The sequence below is a fragment of the Alligator mississippiensis genome, chromosome 2, assembly GCF_030867095.1.
Source record: "Alligator mississippiensis isolate rAllMis1 chromosome 2, rAllMis1, whole genome shotgun sequence".
Classification (NCBI taxonomy): domain Eukaryota; kingdom Metazoa; phylum Chordata; order Crocodylia; family Alligatoridae; genus Alligator; species Alligator mississippiensis.
The window spans coordinates 142510539-142535138 of NC_081825.1; the positions used below are offsets into that span (position 1 = coordinate 142510539).

At 44.9% G+C, this 24600-nt stretch overlaps 1 protein-coding gene across 2 annotated transcripts; it reads left to right on the top strand.

Moving 5' to 3' along the window:
- Positions 1 to 1454: 1454 nt before the first annotated feature.
- On the top strand, positions 1455 to 10805 carry LOC102558461 (interleukin-8). 2 transcript variants are annotated; one of them, XM_019498147.2, is made up of 5 exons: positions 1455 to 2152; positions 4655 to 4723; positions 5704 to 5833; positions 7721 to 7804; positions 10613 to 10805. In XM_019498147.2, exons 1-5 carry the CDS (start codon positions 2143 to 2145, stop codon positions 10623 to 10625), a joined length of 306 nt encoding a protein of 101 aa, XP_019353692.1. In that variant the 5' UTR covers positions 1455 to 2142; the 3' UTR covers positions 10626 to 10805. The 2 variants fall into 2 exon arrangements, with proteins under 2 accessions (XP_019353692.1, XP_059578202.1); XM_059722219.1 differs by lacking the exon at positions 4655 to 4723 and having other exon boundaries at positions 1456 to 2152.
- The last annotated feature ends 13795 nt before the right edge of the window (positions 10806 to 24600 follow it).

The following is a 24600-nucleotide window of genomic DNA, read 5'->3' on the forward strand; positions in this document are numbered from 1 at the left end:
ACAAGTGCAGCAGGTCGGCCACCCCTGCTGTACATGACGGTAAAAGGAACTCCATCTGTGCAAGGACTGTTAGTTTCCAAAGGACAGGCAGTATTCAGCCCTGCAGGAAGTGGATTAATGGCATTCTAAGGAGTCTCATCTCTCCCTGCTACAATACCCAGGTCTAGTTTATCAGGAGCTAATAATATCAATCAAGAGTAAACAAATGTATGAAGTCTGGAACAGGTAGTAATGAAGAGTGCATGATCTGCCTTTCACATTTGTTAGGGAGTGCATGTGTTTTTAAATTCACCTTTAACCATGCAGACTTTTTTGAATATGAAACAACCAGGGTACATATAAAACCCAGTTCCTTTCAAGTTCTTACAAGGGTGTGCTAAGATTGCAATAGCTGCGTGATTAAAGATGGCCAAATAATAAAACCTGACCAGCTATACAGAGGACAAAGGTTGTTAGCCATACTTGTCTGAAGTCAGGCAGGAGGCAGGGTAGGGTGGTAGTACCTTATCAGAGACTGATTCAGAGAGGTAGGTAGGCAACAACCTACTTTGTCAGGTGCAAGAATGAATCGAGCCCAATGTATTGCAGCACTGCCAAAAAGTAGCCATTGGGATTGAGCCTTCCATTATGTTCAGCAGAAGTTATGTTCAAGAAGCATGTACAAATTGTCTGGCTGTAAAATGAGTTATTGTACACCTAGAATGAAAATGACTCTTCCACCAGCTTTAACAAAATTAGCATGTAGTTGGATTTCCACATATTTGGCTCTCACTCAAAGAGGTGAAGCAGCTGGTGAGGCAGCCTGCAGGTGGGGCCAGGGCTGATTGTGGGGCAGCTGACCCAAGGGGAAGGCTGGGCGTAGACCAGATATAAGCCCAAGAGACAGTCGGACCAGAGGGTCCAGGCCCAGAAGAGAGGCAAAGTCTTGTATCAACCAGAGGGTTCAGGCCCAAAAGAGGGGCTGAGAGTGGTACCAGGGGGTCTGGAGGCCCAGAAGAGGGGCCAACCATGTGGGACTGAAACCAGGAGGCATCATGTTTGAAACCAGGAGACATCATGGAGTGATAACACTCATGAGGCATGGGTTGAGGGGTGTGGGGGCAGACACAGCCACGCAACTAGCCCATAAAGCATTTACCACAGTCACATGGTGGTCATCATTACAGAAAGACCAGGGCAGCCTTCCATATCTAAATAACAAATAAAATCAAGGAATGGTCGGCAAAAGGACTGGCTGACTGCCCAGAAAACAGGGTAGAGAGCATTTTTTGGCCTCCATGGGCTTCTCAACCACCCTTGGAGATGGTGCCCTGCAACAGGCACACACTCATGACAAAATGCAGCAATGGGCCATTTTAAGGTTGCCCGATATAATCTACTTGTTATAGGATTCATGGCATGATAGCCAGAAAAAGGAATTAACTGCCTCCCATGAAAGATGGGGTGAAGGATTTCAACTGTTCTTAGTCTTTCTGGGATCCGGCGATCCAGGATGCATTGAGAACCTGGGAATGAACTGTGCTGGGGTCTGTACCACACTCTTCAGAGAAGCCCTGATTGAGTTGATATTCACCTTCTACTAGGTTGAAATGAGTCTTCTGGGATTTGGGATTGGTACTTTGGGCCAAGCACTGGTCCCCTCTCTCTAGGTTGATCTGAGCTGGGAGGTATCCACACAATAGGAGAGGAACAGCAGATTATTTTCCTATTCTACCTTCTATGGACTGGTACTCAATACTACCAGCTGGGGCCACTCTCACCTAAACAGGATCCTGCCCGACTTCAGATCTCTGGTCTGACCAAGATATAAAGGGGACTGCTGGTACTATTTGCATGTTTCTGAAATGCACAGTATTAGTCTGCCTTCTGCTCCTAGTCTGTAGGTAATATTGACAGAAAAGATATAGGAAGGAGCCATCTGAGCCTATTTTTAAAATTATGAAATCTTTACTATAAAAAATAGCTTTGCTCTTTTTGTTGCACTCTCTATTTGAAAATGACTGTGTTTACAAGCTGCAACAGAAAAGAGAAGAGCAAGTCACAGATTGTAATATATTTTACAAGATGCTTTGTGTTCTATAGACAGCCTAAAACAAGGCAGCGGGGAGAGAGGAAGGAGTGGAGAAATAATACATTTACTTCATGGGACTGGGTAAGTGACTAAGAATACACCTTTTCTTAATGGTTTGTTTTTGTGTTTAATGTCCATATTTGTTTCAATCTCTCCCATTATTCAATGTTTTTCATAGATTAGAGGTGATTCAGGATATTTCCTCACATATCCTACACTCATTTCTCCTCAAAATTGGGGTGCATGTGCAAAGCATGAAAGCTGATTTTCTGACTGGGATTTTCTGGCATCACTATTCAGGCAGCTGAGGAAGTCATTTGAATTAATGTCTCATTGTTCTTCTCTCAACAAGCATTAAAAATTGTCTCTCCATTTTAATAGTCTTGGGGCACATCTACACGTCACCATATGGTGATGTTGCTATGGCACTGTGCTTTAGTACTTCCTTTAGGAAGTACAAACACACGGCACACTAACCACCTGTACTGTGCCATGCACACAGCGCACAGTTAGTTTTTGCTGCTATTTTGCCATAGCAGTGTGCTAAAATGGGGAAGAACACTGCTATAGCGAAGTAGCTGCTGATCACGTGTAGATTCACGTGCTTGCTATGTCACCGTAGTACGCCATGCAGCAATGTAACACATCACTACGGCGATGTAGACACATCATTGGTGTTTCACTAGTCAAACTAACCTTTCTTAGGCAAGTTTGCTGTCTACTAGCTGTTCCTGGTCTCTCTTTCCTCCTGTTTCACATCCCTGGAGACTTCAGCTTTTTCAAAATCATAGCTCCACACAAGAAGGCCAGTCTTCAGCCACAGCTAGAGTTTCAGCTGTAGTTAAGCAGGAAAGGGTGGCTAAATCATCTAAAGATTAGGCTATGCCCTGCTTTATGCAGCCATAATCTGAAAGAATCTTTTCTCTTCTTCATTCTGCCTTTCAAAAATAAGGTATGTATTATATTCTGGGTCATGTTATATGCAAGAAAACACAGAAATAGCTTTTAAAGTCAGAAAAGACATTGAGAAATTAGCCTGTTTAGCCTTATTTTGTAATCAAGTTGCCTCTTTCATCTTGGTTTGACAAATACCTTCACAGAGAGAATGTACCAGATGCTGAAGGACTCCTCAGTCTAGCAAAGAAAGGTATAAAAGACCATTCACTGGAACCTGAAGTCAGTCAACTAAAATGTTGTGCTCCATTCATAATTTGAACAGTGAGCACAATTAACTATTGGAACAGGCTGACCAAAAAAAAGTTGCCGTTTTTCCAGCTCTTAATATCTTCAAATCCAGAGGAGCTGCCTTTTGGAAAGATTTGCTTTAGCTAACCAAAGGTTATTGGAATCAGTCTGGGATTAAACAGGGTGAAATGTAATGGTCTATACCAGTGGTTAGCAAGGTTTTCTGGCAATGAGCCATAATGTCCCAGGTGGGCCAGTGCTAGGACCTACCTGCTGCTTTTCAGCTCAGTCACAGTTCAGCACAGGCAAAGCTCCTGGCTGTGGAGTGCTGCAGAAGCCACCCAGCTCTATGAGCCAAATCCAGCCTGTGAACCATAGGTAGCCAATGAACCCCTGGCCTATGCTGTATAGGAGGGTTGGATTTGATGATCCCAGGTCTCTCAGTGGAAGTCATTTTTATCCAGCCCTCAAAAACATGCCAAGGACAAACATTGAGAGCAGCAGCTGAGGGCACTTCCAAGGTGACCTCACCACCACCTCTGAGTGGGTAAGCAGGGCTGTGCTACTCAGCAGGGTCAATGAAACACTGCAGAAGTGGTAAAGTCATGCTTGGCGCTACCCCTTTCCTTACTAGTGAGAGGTTAATGCACACCCCTTTGCATGGTCCAGCATACCCATTAATCCACATCACCTACTAATCCATCCACTACCCATTCTCATTAGGCACACTTTGCCAATCTGTGTATCATCCAAACACTTAACTTCTGAATAAATATATTCAGTAGAATTGCGTCTTGAATCTACCAAATGTCACTAGAAACATCCTAATTCAGGGCTGATTTAGCCAGTTCTTAATCCATTTCATATGCACTTTACTTGTATAGTGCTAATTGTAGTGCTTCTGATTTGAATTACACAAGGGAAAGTGTTTACTTTTCATACTGTACACTGCCAAGTCTAATCATGAGGCTAAAAGAAGGCATACAAATAATGTTGGGGAAATTGGAGCTCTACTAAGGAAATATTTAAATATCTTGTTACACAAAAAAGAAACACTTGAGTGATCATTTACCTTCAGCAATACAAAGGAAACACAACAAAATAGGTTATTTTAAATCTTGTGTAATTTTTTCCTCTACTAGTTAGCTAAGCCTAGTGCAAACATTTACCTACATGTTTTTATGAATTCAATATGCTGATCATATCAAAACAATATTGCAAATTCAACAACCGAAATCTCCAGGGGAATGGATGGGAAGTAGACCGTATAAGGGGTGACATCACTTCTAAAAATACAACTGACTTGCACACGGGCAAATAAAAAGGCGCCTTTTCTTCCCCGGAAGCCTCAGACAAATTTTGAAGCTGAAATTGATAAGAACAACTGATCTGTTTCAGTCAGAATGAGACCCCCTACTGCTATTCTGCTGCTAGCTCTGCTGGTGATCTGCCACTCTGTGAATGCCGGTGAGTACTGGTACTTTGAGCAGGTGACTTCTCATTTGGTGAATGTGGCTGTGTTTACAGTAAACATTGCAATAAGCCCAATTACCAAACCTTCAGAGTGTGATACAGGGACTTGGGCACTAACCTAGAAGACCTGGGTTTTCTTCCCAACTCTGCATTACTAATGTACTCTGTGCCCTGGATCAAGTTGCTCCACCTTTGTGGTGTAAGTTCTGGGGCAGACGGGCACAGAGAGTCCGTGCAGATGCCCCACTGAACAACGGGATCCTTGATCTAGGTTGAGGATTCTGTGCTCTATTTTAATACATGATATTCCCTGTTTCAGAGGAATTTAGATGTCCAAATGTAAATTCAAAAGTACCTATCTGCACCTTGAGGCACCTAAATATCTCTAAAAATCTGGCCCTTTTTCTCCAATCTCACATCAGCAAGTGAGATTTGTTATATGGAGTAAAGTACTGTGCTGCAGGAGCAAATAGAGCACAAGTCGACTGTTTGTGCCTCAATTTCCTAAATGTAAAATAGAGAGAAGTAGCTAGCTGTTGTAGTCTGAAGTTGGGCAGAAGGCAGGGTAGAGGTGTACTTTATAGACTAACTGAATCAGAGAGGCATACATTTTTCTGAACCACAGTTCACTTAATCAGATTTGATTAAATGAGCTGATTAAGATTCAGATTTGGCTGACAAAAGCCTATGCCTCTCTGGTTCAGTTAGTCAATATATACTATATATACCTACTTGCAGGGACCTAGGAGCATTTGCTCATTACGCTTGATAAAGTACGCTGACATGCTCTGGTGGAAGGGGCTAGGCATATACAAAACATAATATTCAACTTTTTTTATTTCCTAGTGCCTAAAAATCCATTAATAAGTGTAGCTGAAAGCAGATTCCTGTGTTCTTGTAAATAAATCTCAGATATTTAGTCAGCCAAAATCTCTGAATTTATATCCAACTTGATCATTTTTTTCTCTTCACAGGCATCTTGGAAACCAACACACGCCTCACATGCAAATGTATAATGATAAGGTCGCAATACATACATCCAAAAGCTTACCAAAGTGTGGAGATCTTTCCTCCAGGGAGTGCCTGCCGGCGTACAGAAGTTATGTAAGTGGTGTGAATTGCTTTTAACACAGTATAAAACAGTTGCAGGTGAAAGGAAGAGCTTCCCCCTCAGAGCAGCATCCATCACACAAATGTTACCACCACTGTTTTCCACTTCCCTTTATGAGACTGAAACCCTCTAAAATAGTTTGTCTAAGCAGTCAGTAGGACAGCTTTCTGTAACAATTCTGAATCATTTCCTCAGTTACTATTTGCCTGGTTATAACAAGGTAATGTTTCTCTGACCCAGGCTGTGAGCATGATGAGACAGACAATGTAGAAGGTCTTTAATATAAATAAGTCTGTTGTAACACCATTAGTTCTTCTGCAGCTCCAGAGACATTCTGCCTTTATGGTAGCAATTCTATTAGAACCAGCACAAATGGTCAAACTTCTGGGGCTTTAAATGCAGACAGTCTTCCAACCTGACCCATTAGCCTCTATAAACACAATGGGCCAAACTCTGTAACGGCAGGAGATTATTCTTTACTAACTGATCAGCTTTTAAGAGTTGGCCCACTTCTGTTCTCCCCTGTTTTTTGTGACCCTTATTTCAAAATGTTGAAAGCTACATGTTACCATCTTCCTTTTTTTTAAGAGAGGTTTTTCCACTTACTGTTAGATTAGGAATGAAAGGAGAGTAAATATATAAATGACATTATGCATACACACACACACATACACACGTACATATATGTTCATGTGTATATTATGTGGGTATGTATATTATTATTCTCTAGTTTCTTCTATATGTACAGACAGAACACACTTAATTATCCTCTGCCTTTTGTGGACAGAAATCCTGCCCTTCCTGGCATTTTATTGATTAGTTATATATTGTGAATATCTATCTATTTTAGCAGTCTCTGCCCCATCCTCTCTTTAAATATTATTTGGCTTGTTATGAGATATTTGTATACATACAAAAAGTGACCAGTAGTAGTATTTAATACTCAAGATCACAGAATTTACTTTTATTCTTACGAGGAAGGAATAAGTTAATGAGACTCTTTGGGTTTGTCTTCTCCTGAAACAGAGGTCTTCTTAAAAGTGAACTTTTTTGCATTTTTCCCATTTTTATTTTCAATTATTTTGCACTTCTTGGTTTTGGACCTGGACCAAATGTATCACCAAAAATTGCTTATTTACATAGGTTGAAAACACTATAAGAGCAAAGCCTAGACATTTTCTGTGACAGCTTGACTTAGCTGGCTTCTTATCCCCATTTTGAGATCAGAGAGCTATGGATAAACTCTTTAAGTAGGGAAGGAAATGAATGCCTAGCATGTTGTTCAAGTTTTAGTTTTGTGAAAACTAAAAATAGGTATTCAGGCCCCACCTTATCTGAGCCAAAGCTTGGCTGCTGGGAACAGGAAAGAGAATTGCCTCTCAAGTCCTTGTTTTCTATAGAAGCATCTTCTCACTTGGGAAGTTTTGGATGCTCTGGTCACATTGGAGCAGTAGAGTCTCTTCTTACAGATTACAAGTGTGCTAAATCCCCCTCAGCCAAGCAAAATAAGCCCTACTGCATTGAAATAACAGTCACACAAATATTTTGATTACAGAGCTGTTGGTGTGTTAATCCAACCCTACTTTTAGACCCCAGCATGTACATCTACAGAAGTAAAATGTCTCAGACTGTAGAACCAGAGCTGTTAAAAACTGGATTCTAATGATCACATGTAGCATGTGCTGAATCCAAATTTTATTCTTGGAACAGTGAAAATTGTGTGATATCAGGAAGTAGTACCTTTGTCCCTGCTACCCCATACGCTCAACTAATAGAAATTCTGTCCCATAGTTGCATGTTTGAAGAATAACTGGCTGCTAGTACATTAACTTGGAGACAGTACAGTGTTAACAAAAGCATAAATCTGATTGATTTTTCAGAATCACACTTAAAAACGGAAATAAAGTATGTGTGGATCCTGAGATACGTTGGGTAAAGAAAACATTGAAAGCACTTTTTGAAGCGTAAGTTTCTTTCAATATGGTCCTACCTTGCAGTCTTGAATTTCATAAGAATTCAGTGGCACCAGTTGCTTATCTAAGAACACCATATAGGATTAAAGCTGGGGCTTGTCATTTGAACCATCACAGCTAAGAGAATTGATCTGATCTGGCTATGTGAAGCCCTACCATGTAAATTAGTATTTACTCTTTCATGAGAACAGAGGTTCTAGATTTGGTTATATATCCCTTTTATTCTAACCCTCTATTTCAACATGTTCAGACTTCCCCAGAAGTCCAGTGGTCCATACCACCTGGTTTCAGCCAGGAAAATAATTTTTCTAGAAAGTTTGGGCAAAATTCAGCTGCCCACTTTTGAATCATAGAAAATTCCCCACTTAATAGTAATGAAGTTGACTGTAGCCAACTACTGGTGCTTCTCACACAGCTCAAGCAACTGAAATCCCAAAGGTTTGGTGTTCTGGTTGATTTCTCTTTAGGTATCTCTATGGTCCCCATCAACAAGGGATGTGTGGCACAAGAATATTAGCTAATTATCCTCACTAATCTCTGTAAGGCTATAAACAGACTTTGTCCTTGGAGCAGGGTCAGCTGTGCCAGGATGTGTCCTGACACAGCTTATCTGTTTCACTGAGTGACATCAATGTTATCTGTTGTGTTGCCATGCCCAGACTCAGAACAATATGTACCCAGGAAACCTCCACCTAGGGGACTCCCCAGGCATACCTCTGTAAGCAGGGAAATCCAGGCAGTCACTCCCAAGCCTTCAGGGGCCAAATCTGGCAGGGAAATTCCCAGGACAAATGGGCAGGTGCTCCTAGTGCTGGAGGGGCCTGATCCTAAGGCAGCTGGAGAGCTCGGGCAGCTCCAGGCTACCTGCATTCTCCCGCCATAAAGCAAACAGATGTCCACTTCAAAAAAAGGGTACATATTTTCACCACCTGCTATCATGGCCACAATTTTGAGTATGTGTGATGCAACAAGGTGCATGGATGGCTGTTTGCTTGGGCTTTGTGCTTCCTTGAAAAAATTATGGCTACAGAAAGGCAACATCTGTTTGGTGCCTCAATCTCACAAGTATATCCTTCTCTTACCAGATGGGTTAATAATATTCCCTTCCCTTAAGCTCCAAAGGAGGTGCTGAGCACTCACTTGTGTCACCTAGAGAATAAGACCCACCTACCCATTCCTGCTCCACGTTTCCATCCACAAACCTCAGTGAGGTGATGAGGACACTCTACGGTTGCCCCAAACTGCTGCTTTTGGGCACATGCCAGAAACCCAGGTCTTTAGCCTACGTCTTGGGGCATACCTATGTTATCCTCAGCACTTTATTGGCACATTCAGAGTTGGAATTGGTAGGTGGGGACTTGCTCCCTTGGCACTATGATCTCCATGCAGCAATTAAGACCACGCTTAATAGGGATGGATTTAGGCCCTAACCCGAAAAACCAACTTGAGCATGTTCGTTGACAATTGACATAAGCAAGGAGGTAGCAGAACCAGGACCTGGGCCCGGATCTGTTGGATCCCAGCTCACTGCATTAACCACAAAATCATTTTCTTTCTGCACAAAGGACTGGGGCTTTTTTACTTTATATGCTGAAAAGCTTGTTAACACGGGTGAAATCAGGACAGCTTGTAAAATGTCTACTAATTGTTCTTGGGTTGGTGATTATATACGCTTTTTAGCTCACTGATGTGGGGGGGGGGGGTTTCTTTCTAAAACCCTGGACTGTTTAGCTTTTTCCAGCAGCAGCAGTGCTATGCCCATCTGGGGGCTGCTGGAAACCCTGCTTTTTCAATGTAACTTTAGATGAGGAGATTTTGCTTCCTGGCTTGCAACTTTCACATGACTCTCTCAATATCCTCTGCATGTGTGGTTTGAAGAGCCATGGCATGTAAAAAGATGCTGTGAGAATAGGGCTGCAAATAGACATAGCACTTCTCCCGGAATGAACTATTTTATCCTGGGGAGAAGTGCAAAAGTACAGACTTCCATGTCTGTCATGCTGGGATACATCCTAAAAAAGTTTCCTGCATAAGAGAGAGTAACAGTGTGTCTTGGGATATCCCAAAGTGCATCTGATTGTATCATTAAATCAATGGCAGAAAAGTGGTACTGCATTCAGCCACTCACTCACTAACACCAATTAGAAAGGTGGATACCAATTACGGGAAATTTTTGTTCTAGGACAAACACACGTGCAACTTACCCAAGGATAAATGCAATATTTGTTCCTAGTCTAGGTCTCAATGTCTGACTCTTAAGCATTAAAAAAATTACTATTCTGTTAATATAATATACTGTCACAGAGGCAAGCCACTAGAACTATTTTCATAATTAAGATGGTCCTGTTTATTAGATAATACTCATCAAGCAAGGCTGATGCTTTGTGGTAAATGTGAATATTAAACAAATTCCAGTCTGGACAGTTAGACTCCGGGCAACTACGATAAGCAGAGAATATATTTTCAAACAATATTACTCATTCCCACCCACCTGCCTTAGCTTTGTAGAAACATGTGGTTGAAACTTTAGGCTTGTCTCATTTCTTGCTTGTATAAAACTAGTGGATGCCCACAGACAAAGAGCACCATGTAATTAGTAATTACCCTGTATTTATGTTACTTATATATGTTTTTGCACATACTTGAAGAAGATGTGGGAACATCATTTTTCCCCAACTGGAAAATAGTGGATATGGAAGTGCAAGGATTTAAATGAGTATCACATGGTGAAGTAATGTAGTTGTACTTGGATACCCATTTTCTCTGCATTTACTTTTGCTTTTTTTTCCTCCTTTACAGGAAGGAAAAATGAAAATCCAGTTAAATTAATAAAATGGCTAAAATCCTTTTTTGAAGAAAAGAGGAGAGATGTGGACAAGCCTGACAACCTGTTTTCAATTTTGCTTTTGCTGTTGTTTCTCCCTTGGCCGGAGGACAAATAATGTATTTTTTCATATTTAACAGGCTCCCCAATCAAATAAAGAGAAATTTATATGGATACAAATCTTATGGTGCATATAGTTCATTAAGTGATATTTTAAATTATTCTAAAAATGGCCCGTGTCTTCAATTTCAAATACGTGTTTTTTAAAAATGCATTTTGCCTTCAAAGAAATAGTGAGCTGTATTTCCTTGGCCTAGTCCACAGACTTAGGAGGTATTCCTTCCTTCTCATGTCTTTCAAAAAAGCTCTAGGTATATTTACATGAATCAAGTAGATTGAAGGTCTAGCATTTAACATGTTACACATGCAGTATCAGTCATGAAAAAGTAATATATTTGATTTCCTTTGATAAAACTTGAACATTATTGAGAAACCATAGTCTCTGAGCATCTCCTGCAAGCAGAATATGTTTAAAAAGGAACTATTATGCAACAATCACTCAGCTCAGTTTCTGCATGCCAAGCTGCCAACTCACAGGTCCCTAGGCCCTTGTACTACATATTTAGCCCTGAATAAGGAGCTGGATTTGGGCTGGAATTACAGGTAGAAATCCTTGTCAGATCATGCCAAAACACACGTTTCCACCATTGGGAGACACTCCTGAAAAAGTCTGGGCAGAGTCCTTCCCAAGCTGAAGCCTGGTTTATGAGTACCAGGCTGTCAAATGACACCCCTTCACCCAGGCCTATGCTAGGTATTTAGCTCTGAATAAGGAGCTGAGTTTGGGCAGGTATTAGTACGTAAAATTATTTTTGGGTCACCCCAAACCTGAAATCCCTGCCACCAGGGGACCCTCTTGAAGAAGTTGGGACAGCTCCCTGTCTGACCCAAAGCAGAGTGCCAGCCAGCCAATTAACAGACCCCCCAGGCCCATGAGATATGTACATGGACCTAAATAAGGAACTGATTTTGGGCCAAGGTTATAGGGCAAAATCCTATTTGGGTCACACCAAAACACACATCTTTACCACTGGGGGACTCTACGGAAGATGTCTGGGCCAGGTGCTGCCTGATCTAAAGCTCATTTTTCATGTGCTAGACTGACAACGGACACCCCTCCACTCAGGCCTGTGCCAAGTACTCAGGCCCAAATAAGCAGCTGAGTTTGGGTTGGGATTATCTGACAAAATCCTTTTCAGATCACTCCAAAACAAATGTTTCCATCACCGGTGGACTGTCCTGAAGAAGTTTGGGCTGCATGTCACCCAACCCAAGGCATGGTTTTCAAGTGCAAGCCTGCCAAATGATAGCCACCCCCACCCCAAGCCTGTGCGCTAAATACATTGCCATGAATAAGGAGCTGAGTTTAGGATGGGTTTATTAGGCAAAACCCAGTTTGGATCACCCCCAAACCACATGTCTTCACCATCAGGGGGCTCTCCTGGAGAAGTCCAGGCAGAGCACTGCCTGATCTGAAGCTCATTTTTTTGCATACCATCCTGCCATCTAAAACCTCTCCATCTAGGCCTATGTGCTATGTACATAGCCCTGAATAAGGAGCTGAGTTTGGGCCCAGATTGTTGGGCAGAATCATGTTAGACTTGCACAAAAACACAGATCTCCACCACTGGGGACCTGTCCTGAAGAAGTCTGAGCAGGCCCCTCCCTGGGCAACCTGTGACTCAGCTTTCAAGTCCCAATCTGCCAACTGACAGCCCCCTAAACCTGTGTGCTAAACATTGGTCTGAATAAGGAACTGAGTTTGGGCTGGGATTATAAGGAAAAAAACATTTTAGGTTGCCCCAGACTACACATCACTGGCACCAGAGGACTATCCTGAAGAAATATGATCATGGTACTGCATGACCTAAAGCTTGACTTTTGAGTGCCTACCTGCCAAGTGCCAGCCCCCAAGGCCTATGTGCTAAATATTGCTGTGAATAAGGAGCTGCATTCAGGCTGGGATTATGTGGCAAAACCCACTGTAGATCACTAGAAAACACATGTCTCTGCCATTGGGAGACTCTCCCTAAAAAGACTGGGCAGAGACCTGTCCAATACATTGCCTTGAATAAGGATCTGGGTTTTGGGTGGGATTATCAAGCAAACTCTTTTTTGGGTCACTCTGAAACACGTCACCACCTCCAGCAGACTCTTGTGAAGAAGCCCCAGCATGTGTTTCCTGACCCAAAACTTGTTTTTTACATGCCAGCCTGCCAACCACCAGCCCCAAGACTGTGCTATTTACATTGCTATAAATAAACAGCTGCTTTTAGGCTGGAATTGAGACAAAAACTGAGCTTTGGGTCAGGCAGGGACTTGCCCAGACTTCTTCATGAGAGTTCCTCAGTGGTGATGTGCTTTGGGGTGATCCAAAGTGGATTTCGAGTGCCAGCCTGCCAACTGACACCCACCCTGTAAGGCCTGTACATAGCTGTTCTGCCAGGCACTGCATGGCAGGAAGAATGGCTGCATGCAAATATAGAGGTTTTACACCAACTTTTCAAATGTTCCAGAAATTTGGTAAAGTAAATTTGAACTGGGCATTCTAATGTGGACAGACCTGTCCACTCACAAGCAAATGTTAAATTTAAACAGATTACAAGGCAAAGGAGGAGCAAGAGTACACCCTAAGCAAAACCTTAACTATTAATCTATAACTGTCACTCAAAATTGATCACAGTCATAGTCAGTGGTAAACCAACCTGGGAAGTTACCACCTAGCCTAGTCACTTGGAAAGGGAGACTCACCCAGGGCTGCCATCCAGGGGCTCTGCCACCTGCACCAGCTTAGTAGTAAGTGCTGGGTACGGAGGCCCACCCCAGAGGCCCTGGTGCTTCCCTCTGCCCAGGATTGCTGCCTGTTTCCTGGATCTCTGCTACTTTGGCTGGCATAGGTGGTAAAGGCTGAAAAAGAAGGCCCACACAGGAGTTACCATCACTCTGCTGCTGTAGAGCGGTGCTAGGGTGTGGTGCTAGGGAGCACTGCTGTGGATGCTCTCTCCAGGGGTCTGCGCTGCTCTGCCAAGGGTCTCCGCCACTCCTCCATGCTGCCAGAGGTCTCTACCACTTGCTCCACCACACTGCTGGAAGTATCTGTCACTCCTCCACACTGGGAGTCTTTATCACTCCTCCATCCTGCCAATGGTTTCTGCTGGTCCTCTCCAGGTTGCCATGGAGCCCCAGATCTGTCAGGTCCTGCTCTATATCAGTGCCAGGCTCTGGGATTTTTTTCAGCTGTTTTTACTATAGTGAATCACCTGGACCCTCTATAGAGCACTGTGCTCAGAAGCATTTTTAATCTGGGGGGTCAACTGAAAGATACCCAGGGAGCAACTCCTGTCTGGAATCTCTCCCCTTTGCCCACGCTTGTGCTTTGCACCAAAACTGAGGGCCACCCCACTGCAGACTATTGCATGGGTTACAGTGGAGCTGACCTTTTGGTCACCTTTGTATAACTTGGTATCAACAACAGACTTTGCAGATTTGAAAAGGAAGGCTGGGCGACAAAATCTTGTCTGCCTTTTAACCTGCCTCTCACCTTACACTCTCTCACCTGCATTTTCCAATTGTGCATTTTAACGTCAAACAGTATAACCCAAGACTACAAACAGGGAAAACAGGCTTGAGTAACCCTTCAAACCTGTGTACCTGCTGCATACTAATAAGGATACACAGATAAGGAATACACAAAGTTTTCACTGTGGAACATAACCTTAGTCAAACATGAAGAATATAATCAGGGATACACATGTATAGAAATATGATTTTTTAAAATATATGTCACTATGAGCATGGAATCTACTCAAATGACCTGAGACATAATTGCATTATTTGACTTTTTGGTTCATGTTTAAACTTTATTATTAAACAAGCAATAGCCTTCCCAAACAGAAATATAGGCCAATATGAGGATTTTTGGATAAGCCCCCGTCGTGTCTTTTCACTATGAATGCGTGAAGTTATTCGTTTGGAATTATTTTTTTCTAATTTGTGCTTGCTATTATTTTTTGCTTATTTGTTATTTATTAAGGTAAAATAAAGCACATTTATTTAAATTGCTGCCTGACAGGAAATACCACATTATACATTTTCTTTCCTTCATTTTTTCTCATGGAAACATATGGTTTGTATATAAACCCACACTGATTTTTCCAAACTTAATTTAATTATTACTGTATTTACTTGAATCCAAGATGAGCTTTTCTCCCCTTATTCAACATGGGGAAATACATGCCTCCTCTTGGACCCGAGTACGGGCACTCTTGTCTCCAGCTAGGTCTCAATCAGACAGTAGTACACGTCAGGGATCAGGCAGGAGATGGGGCAGCAGCTTGCATGAGGATCGGGAAGCAGCCCATGCTCACGACTGGGCAGGGGATCAATAAGCAACATGTGTTGGGTGACTGGACAATGACACAGATGGGGAGACTGGAAAGCAGTAGGTGTCACAGGTTGAAGCAGCAACATACACAGGGTGCAGGCTGGGGGTCAGGCAGCAGCACACATTGGGATCCAAAGACAGCAGATGTCGAAGATTGGTCGTCAGCATGTGACGGGGATCAGGTAGCAGAGAGGGTTGGGAATCAGGTAGGGGGGTAGGTGAATGGGGAACAGGGCAGTGGTGGGTTGTGGATCAGGGGACAGGTGGCAGGGGTGTAGGCAGGGGAGAAAGATGCAGGGGTCAGGCTGCCTGCCCTCTCCCCTCCCTCCCCCCCCCCCCCCCAGGTTAAGGACAGATTTAAGACAATCCTTCAATAATTAGATTCTACACATGGAAAATTATAACATATTATAATTCTATAATTTGCTGTAATTTTCCATGTGTGGAAGCTACCTATTTGGCATGGTCATCTGACATTCAAAGTCATCTTGGATTCGGGTAAATATGGTATTAATTGTAAAAATAAATTATCATTATTGATGTGCACTCTTCCACCCAATAACAGAACATAGAAGATAGACACTGGTACTACTCTGGTGATAATACTATATCTTTCAAGTGAGTATTATGTTCAGTGAGCTGTTGTCTTGGCGTGACAGATGAGAACAGGTGAGAACTGAAAATCAAAGTGAAGCTGGAGTGACCTCTCCAGGGTGCAAAAGCCTAGGCAATGTATATGGAGACACTGAGCTGCCCACACACCAGCATCCCCCTTTCAGCTTTGCTTTAATCTAAAGAAAAGGCAAGTGCCAGTATGTTTGAAACCATCTTGGCCACAGGAGCTGCTGGAACAAAGGTGACGCAAAAAGTATTTTGTCTAGAAATCCCAGATCAACCTCAGCTCCTTATTTGGTGCTGATTACATGGCACATGAGCCTGAGGGGCTCTCAGTTAGCTGACTGGCCTATGAAAACCAAGCTTTGGGTTGGGCACCATCCTGTCCAGACATTTTCAGGAGATCCCCTGCTCAGAGACATATGTGGCTTGGGGTGACCCAAAGGGGTTTTTCCCCCATAATCCCAGCCCGAAATAGGATCCTTATTTGGCACAATGTACTTAGCATCCAGGTAGGGCCATCCCTAGGGGGGACAAATCGGGGCGGCCGCCCCAGGCCCCATGCTTTGGGGGGCCCTGCAGAGCTGAGCGGGGCAGTGGCACCACAGAGCTGGGTAGAGCAGGGGCTCCACGTCCAGCCGCTCACTACCAGCGGCAGCTTCTTCAGGTCTGGGGCCCATGGGATCAGAGCAGGGCCAGGGCCCCGCATAGGCTGATGTGCCCCAGGCCCTGCACCCTGCTTGGGTCAGTTCTGCATCCAGGTATTAAGGAGTGGGTGACAGGTCACAGACTGGCACTCAATAACCAGGCATCAGGTCAAGCAGGGACCTGCCCATACTTCTTCCAAAGAGTCCCTAGGTGATGGAGAGGTGTGTTTTGGGGTGATCCAAAAAGGATTTTGCCCCATTACCCCAACCCAAACTCAGCTCCTTATTCAGGACTAAGTACAGAGCACATAGGCCTGAGGCCTGTCAGTTGTCATGTTGACACTCACAAACCATGTATCAGGTTGGGCAGGACTCTGCTCAGGCTTCTTCAGGAGAGTCCTCCAGTGGCAGAGACATATAGTTTAAGGTGATCTTAAAAGAATTTACAGCTGTAAAAATGAGCACTGGTGACTAGGAGGCATCTGAACCCCAAGGGGCTTGTACGTAGGATGCCTGCCATGGATTTGAGGAGTATCCAAAGCCCAAGAGGGGTCTGGGTGGGTGGATACTTGTCTGGTGGTAGAGCCACACACAGAGACCAGAATGATTGAGCTCTGCTCAGTTAAAATTTGGAACCTGACTCTTAGGCTTTGCCCAACAGAATTCAGAACTGATTTGGCCCTTGAAATGGAATTTAAAAAAATAAAGAGTGCTTATGATGTACAAATCCCTTTAGTGGATCCAGTCCGAGCCTGTTACCTACCTGGTCGTAAGGGAGCTGAAATCCTTAGAGTGTTAGCAGGTCAGGTAGAAGCCTCTATTTCCCAGATCTTGAAAGGCTGAGCCTAATCTAAGAGAATTGGGTTGCCTCTGCAAGTGGAAGGCAAGCAGTGCCCCCTCACCCAGCAATAGTGGGCAGCGCCAAGGAGTAGCACCCCAGAAGTGATGAGACAAGGGCTAAGAGCTGCACTAACTCTTCTGACTACAATTTCCTTCTTGTGTGGAACTAAGCAAGAATGCTGAACCTACTGTGCTGAACTGTCAGTAATGGGATGAGGGGGGCTACTGATTGATTAAGAGGTCCTTAACTATATTTGTCAGTCCTCCTCCCTTTCCCCCATGAATAAACCCCATTAGAGTTGGATATTGCTTGTGAGTAAACAGGTTTGTTCACATTGGAACACCCAGGAAGAAATTATTTTCCCAGGTTTCTGGGTGGGGGCTCGAGCCACAATAATGAATTTGTGTAAAACCCCTAGAGGTATACTTGGCCTTCATTGCTGCCATCTGGTGCCTGGCTGAAGAGTTACGTAAATATTATACCTATGGAGGCAAGCTCCAAATTAGGATTTCTTAGGCCTTTAAAGGCTGGAACCTGTAAGTGTCACAACCCAAGGGTGTGATTTTGTTTGTGTGTGCTTTGGCACTGCTAAATTATTTCCCGCCACCCGCATGCAAATTTGTGTCCCACTATTGGCTAGTTCTAAATTATTCCCATGTAGCGGCTAGCAATTGGCTTGCTAGCCATATAAGAGGCTTGAGCGGTTTCCGCCCAAGTTGGAGAACTCCGAGGAGAACCCCGCAAGGGAGGACTCCACAACCATCTGGAGGAGGAGGGCTTCACGTCTTGTGAAGAACTCTAAGCGCTGCGGAGCCTATCGAACCCAGCATGTACCTTAAGAAGGCTATAGGGGTCTGATCAACCTCTAGCCTCTCCCCGTCGCCAAACGATCCCTCGACAAACCCCTTCCCTGCACGCAAGTTCCACAGAGCCTAGCAAACTTCGTGTGAGTGTATCCAGAGCTCTTCTCCGAGTTGTTTTCTTCAGTTGACATGACAGGCTCGCATTTTTAGAGCCTTCAACCGGATTGGGCTAGAGTTCGCGTGGAAGGAACTCTTGTCCGCTTTTCTTCTTTCCTGTCTGTAACTGCAACTCAAGCAAGTTTTCCTGCCTGCACCGCGACCATCTTCAGTGTAAGTAAAATAATCTTTAATCAACCGCTATGCGTCCGTGCCTAATTCTAGTCCGCCGGCCTGCATTCCCCGACCCGCCTGCCAGGGCTGCTGGCCACAGCCCGCCGCGCACCCCTGAGGGCCTCGGACCGCTCCCGGCCCGCACAATAAGCAGAAAGGGGAAGAAGACAATTCACTGCATATAGGCCCTTCATCAGAGCAGTGAGGATCTGGAACAGCCTTCTAGTAGGCGTTGTGAGGGGAAAGACACCCAAGTAGCCTGATTAGTATATGAAAAGGAATTTGTGATGCAGTGCTGGGAGTCTGATCCTGCAGGTCCCTTCCCATCCTATGTAGGATGACCACCTTTTTTTAAATGTAAAGGCAGGACACATGCCACCCCCACCACCAGCAGCATGGCCAGAGCAGAGTGCAGTGGAGTGGGAGTGGATGTAGGCTGCCCGCTGTGGGCTTGGGGCTCCCTGCCCTGTTGCCCTTCCACCAGGAGCCCTGCACTGGCCACATGCCCCCTGCCCACCCAGCAGCAGTTGCTGCCCCCACTGCTGCCAGGAGGGCAGGGGGCACATTGCCATGACAGCGTGGGGCTCCCAGGGGGAGGGCAGCAGCGTGGGGAGTCCTGAGCCAGCAGTGGGCAGCCCACATCTGCCCCACCCCACACACAAATCTGTGGGGGGGGAACATGCCCCCCCTGGTGGGTGTGCTAGCAGTGGGGAGCTGCCCCCCGCTATTCACCCTGAACAAGCCACCCATGGCTCTGTCCTGCTCCATGCCTCAGCCCCATTCACCGCCCTGGCTGGGCAGTGCCCCTAGCCTCTGCCACATTCCCTCCCTCACTGTGGGGGCCTCTACCTTTCCCCTTCTCTCCCTCCTATGCCCCCTCCCTCCCATAGACTTACCTGCAGGGAGTTGCTCTCTAAACTGCCCAGTTGTATTCCAAACCATATGCATGTGTGTGGGCGCACACATGCACATGGCACCCCCTGCATCCTGCTCCCAGCAGCCCCTTGCAGGCTGGAATACTGCCAGCCTGCAGGGGCAAACCCACTCTTTCCCAAGGATCCGTGCATGATACTACAAATCTGGGACAAATGCTGTCCTGGAGTCATGCAGCCCGAGACCAGGACTTGAGGTTCCCATTCCAGGACTGTCCTGCCCAAATAGGGATGGTCACCTAATCCCATGGGAATTTAAACTGAATCATAAGGCAGCCTTTGAAACTCAGTCTCAAACTATCACCCATTTTTCAGTTCTCAGATTACCTGGGGACCAGAAAGAGAAATGGGCTCTCCTGTGAAAGGGTTCTCTGGGACATGTGTCCACTGCTGACTGTGAAAAAAAACTAGGGGAACACCTAAATAAAAAGGCACCAGCTGGCACTTTGTAGAAGAGGAGGTGATCACCATGCCAGGGTCTCCAGCTAGCATGTAACTGAGGCCTGAGGCTGCCATAGGGAACAATCACCCTTCAGGGAATTAGTGAACACCAAAGCACAGCAGCTCTGAAATCCCATGAACTAGATGCAGGTTATTTCTGGCCCAATTCTCCTGGGATGCACAAATTGTGCCACTTTTACTCCATCTTAAGGTGTGCATCAGCTGCAACATGGCTGCTGGATGTCTTTGTACTGTTAATGGAAACCCTCAAGGAAGAGCTTCACAGCAGATACTAGGGCAGAAATGCATAGGTTCTCAGGAAACTATTAAACTCCAGTTATGCAACACCACAAAATTGGGGCAGAACAGGGAGGGGAGCCCACTTACCTGAAGTTTCTCCATAACAGTGCAGGCACCTAAGGATTTCTCATGCCACCCATGCACTACTTGGGCTTTGGCCTCTGCCCTAGAGGATGGTCCACTGCACACCCTCCCCACCCCCAGATAATTACAGTACTTTGTGGCTTACCATCTTGCTGTCTTCACTGCACTTCTGTGGCTGTGTTGCCTCCACTTGGAAAAAAACCCTTGGAGGTGTTGCCTTAACACCCTTCTCACTGAAAACTCAAGTGTAAGGGTGATACATGGGGGACTGTGACAAGAAATAGCTGGATCCAGCCTAGCCCCTTTCTCTCCGTGGCCAGCAACATCTCTTTCCAGGTTGGTCAGAATGTACGGCCCTTCTCTAGTTATGACAGGCACATTCTATTTCACATCGAAAAGCTCCTTTTGCAGGGCTATGAGTCAAGTAATCAGTCTGTTACACCTACTCCCATCCATATACTGACAATCTTCTTCACCAGTAGCCTCCCATGCTTTGTCCTTTTTAATCCAGTTGTAGCCTCCTTACCTGTAACAAGTGGATCGCCCTCTGACAGATATTCCCTGCACTTCTGTCAAGGCATGGACCCAGACAGCATACCATTTTAAAAGGCACAAGGTGTCTCAAGATTCAGAAAGAGACTCAGCTGTCACATCAGATTAATGGATAAAGCCAAATTCATCCCTTTTCCTTGCAAGTCATTATATCCCTCCCTACGTTTCTCCTTAGCCTAACAGCTACCAGTGGTGTCTCTGTCTGCTTCCTTTCAGTTACTGACACAATCCACAAGATGGTGTTATGGGACAGACAGACTGCTCTCAGAGCCTCTGGTACAGTGGTTCTTCTCAACCTTTTTGACTATTAAAAACAATAGAACAATTCATCTTCTGCAGAGAACTCAGACAACAGGTAAGGATGTTTCTGACGCTATTTATTTACAGTGATGTTCTCATTCATTTTCTGAGCAAAGCAGTCCAAATTGCTTAAACATTATGAAACAACCTGGGAACTGCCAACACAGGAGGAAATAATGGGCAGAATATTGTTACCCTGTTTCATAGATTTATAGATTTAATAGATTTTAGGGTCGGAAGTGACCTATTAGGAATCCATAGCTATGGATTGATGATCTATTTGAAATCTCTTGTGAATCATGTGTACGTGTTTGCATACCTACCAGTGGTAATATTCTGTGGCAGCCTTAAAAGGATTGTGTGACACCCAAGGGTACTGCAGCACCGCAGCTGAGAATCTCCACTCTCATATTACCGAGTCTTTACCTGAGAGAATGTCTGCATAATGCTGGTTGTTCCTCCTATGACGGATGAGACCTGCCCCATCCTACCTATCACCTCTCATTTACTATTGCAGTGTCGGTTCTTACCTCCAGGCTGCCCAAGTGTCAGATTTCAAGCAAGTGCAGTTGTGTTTTCTTTCATGCTGCCTTTTACCCTTGGGAGTTTCTTCACTGTTGCCTTTACCTGCAGAAAACTTGGCAATGATTGATTAGACAAGTGGCATGCTTAAAACAGTGCCTGTCACGCTGAAAGATACAGATTTCCCATCTACCCGTGTGTTCCAATCTGGTGTTTCCTGTTTAAGGTTTTAAGTCATTTTAGAGCAATGACATTTTTCCTCTGCCTTTGCAGAGTGTCTTGCAAAATGGGGACATGATCTCCAACAGGCTTGTAGGCACTACAGTAAAGCATATGATAAATAAGATGGTCAGGACTAATTTATCAAGTGTGTGCTCTCCCTGGATGCTCTAGCTTGCTGAATTTGAATTTTGTTGGGTCTGATTAAACAATGGACTTTTATTTAATGCTGCAGACTAATGAACTTCAGAATGGTAAGTATTACCTCTAGTGTTCTCAGGATGCACACAGTACTCAGTTTCCATTTTTCCTGAAAACCTGAAATCTAAGTACTTTATTCATCCAGTCAACTACTCTGATAATCATTCCTGAAACCTGAGCTCAGCACCTCAAACAATACGCACAGTGAAGATCACACAAGTAATTACACTAAGCCTGTTTAGGTAAACCAGTGTTATCCCTTCAATCAAAATCTCTACAGTCATACATAGGAACATAAGACTAGAAAGGTCCCCCTGACCTACCAAGTCCAGTCCTCTGTATTTACTGGTGACTGGTAAACACATGAGCCTCCAAAATCATCATTTCAAACCTTCACCCACAACGAAAAGCCAAAGCATCAAGAACAACCTATAAATATCCCACAAGTAAAAACAGGAGAGACAAGGACACTGCAAGTGACCTGTCACTGCAGTGACAGGGAATATCCTAGGAAAAAGACTATGCTCCATGGTACAGAGGAAGGCAAAATCCCGCAGAGTCTATGACAGTCTGACCTAGAGAAACCTTCCTACCTGATCTCAGATTTGGCAGTCAGTATAAGCCTAAGCAGGAGAGCGAGGCTCTACCCAGGGGTTCTAGTAAAGAATATCAATGCACCTCGCACAGCCCTAGCTGCAGTCAACATCCCTGTGCATCAAGGGAAGGCATGACATGGTTCAGACCAGTTGGGTAGGGAGATCTGCCTACACAGTACAACATTGTTATGAATGAGCACTTTTCCAGGCCAAGATAGTTGATTGAAGGCAGTTGTACACTGTTTCAGGTGCTTCACAACTGCCATTCAGCCCCCACCTAACCCCAAGTGTGCCTATGTTCCCAAGTCACCTGAATTCCCACCACTGAGTTCCTCTCAGGTGCCTAAATTTCTGCCACTGGATGTTCATACAACCTCCCAGATCCTGACATGAATGACTAGCTTGGTACCCAAGTCCTGCCCAAACTCCCACTCTTGCTTCTCCAAGACCCTTTATGGATCTATACTTCAGTGAATGTTGGTGACCCTTTGGCATCTCCCAGGATCACCCTTCCCCTTCCCCACCCCCTCCATGGTGCTTCTGCCCCACCTGCTTACTTTTGCTCCAGCACTGGCAGGCTCTGTCCAAACTGCAGTATGGGGCAGGCACCAGCTGACTTACCCCACACCCACAACCTCATACTTAGTTCCAAGACAAGAATCTTCCCCCTCCCTCATGTTAAGTGGGGGGAAAAAAACCTTGTCTTGGAATCAAGCAAATATCATACATTTCCCTTAGAGCTGTCTGTGGTTACCAAAGGGGAAATATAGAGGAACTCTTTTACACAATAGAATGGGGAATCGCCCAGAGGAAAGCCTGAAAGCTGGGGCTTCCTTATTTAAAGGTAATCTATTACCGAATTCTGAAAAGATGCAAATTCCACTCAGGTGTCCTGCAGTTACTTTTAACCTTTCCCTAGTGAAGCCTGGGGAGACTGTCATTGCCACAACACAGTGCTGTAGCAAGGGGGAGGAGGGGTGAGCAGGGCAACTGCCCTGGGCGCCAAAGCGAAGGGGCGCCAACAAGTGCTGCCCAGCCAAGGCAGGGTGTGGGATGGAGCCATGAGCAGCTCATCTGGGGGGCTGTGAAGATGGGTGGAGGGTGGCTCCCTCTGTTGCATGTAGTCCCAGGCAAGCATGAGGGGGGAATGTGACCCCCAGATCTGTGCATGGGGTGAGGGCGGGCTGCCACTGCAGGCTTTGCCCCAGGCATCAAACTTTCTTGCCACAGCACTGCTGCAGCAGGTTGGCCTGAAAGGAGAATCCTAGAGCAGTTTACACCTACCTTCCCCTCTCTTCCTGGGCTGCAATGGTTATTTTGCAGAAGCAATGCCCAGGCTCAGCCAGACAGGGGCTTAAGCACTTATTCATTCTGCTTTACCTACACAACCCAGTTCGTAGCAGAAGGCCGAGGACGCTAATACGGTGATTCTCACCATGACACCATGGGGGGCCTAGAGATCCTTTTGGGATGCTGCAGGGTGCCACACAATGTTCACGCTGCAGATATGGAAACATGGCTCCCAATATAAACTAAGAGATTTCAAATAGGAATCCAAAGTGTCAAAAACATTTTGACCCATTGTGGGCTTTCTAAGTTCTCTGCAAGAGAAAAAATGCTTTTATTTTTTCTGTAGTCAAAAAATGAGTGCTGGCATTTTCCAAGGGGTTCCTTGAGTCTAGTGAGAAGTGCTTTGAGTCTAAAAAGGTTGAGAATCACTGGGCTAGTACTTCAGTAGATAGCCATTAGGCATGTATTCTTTGCCACTTTGTCCCTGTCCCTCAGGCTAGCTCCTGGGCCTCAGACCGAGGAACAGGTTAGTCCAGGATGGAACCGCTATCTCTTCATAACACCTTTCCTTTCCTTCTTCATATATTAGTGACACGCTGAATTTGCAGGTTTTGCTGGAACCAGACAGGCCTGTGCAGTGAGCACTTCTGCCACAGCCTCAAGCTTGCGGCCTCTTAGACTGTTGCGGCGACTTGGTGCACAGTGCCACCCCAGCCCCTCCTCATACCACCAATCCCTTCAAATTCTGTGTCCTTCACTCAGTACGGCTTCAGCACCCTCCTCCCCTACCCCAAAGTGACACACTGTTGACAGATCTTTTAAGTCAGTACCTGGTTTACAGTACCT

Bases quoted from the DNA above. Each gene is read 5' to 3' on its own strand.
- LOC102558461 (XM_019498147.2), top strand. The intron at 4,724-5,703 runs GTGAGTACTGGT...TTCTCTTCACAG, and splicing joins CTGCCACTCTGTGAATGCCG to GCATCTTGGAAACCAACACA. The intron at 5,834-7,720 runs GTAAGTGGTGTG...TTGATTTTTCAG, and splicing joins TGCCGGCGTACAGAAGTTAT to AATCACACTTAAAAACGGAA.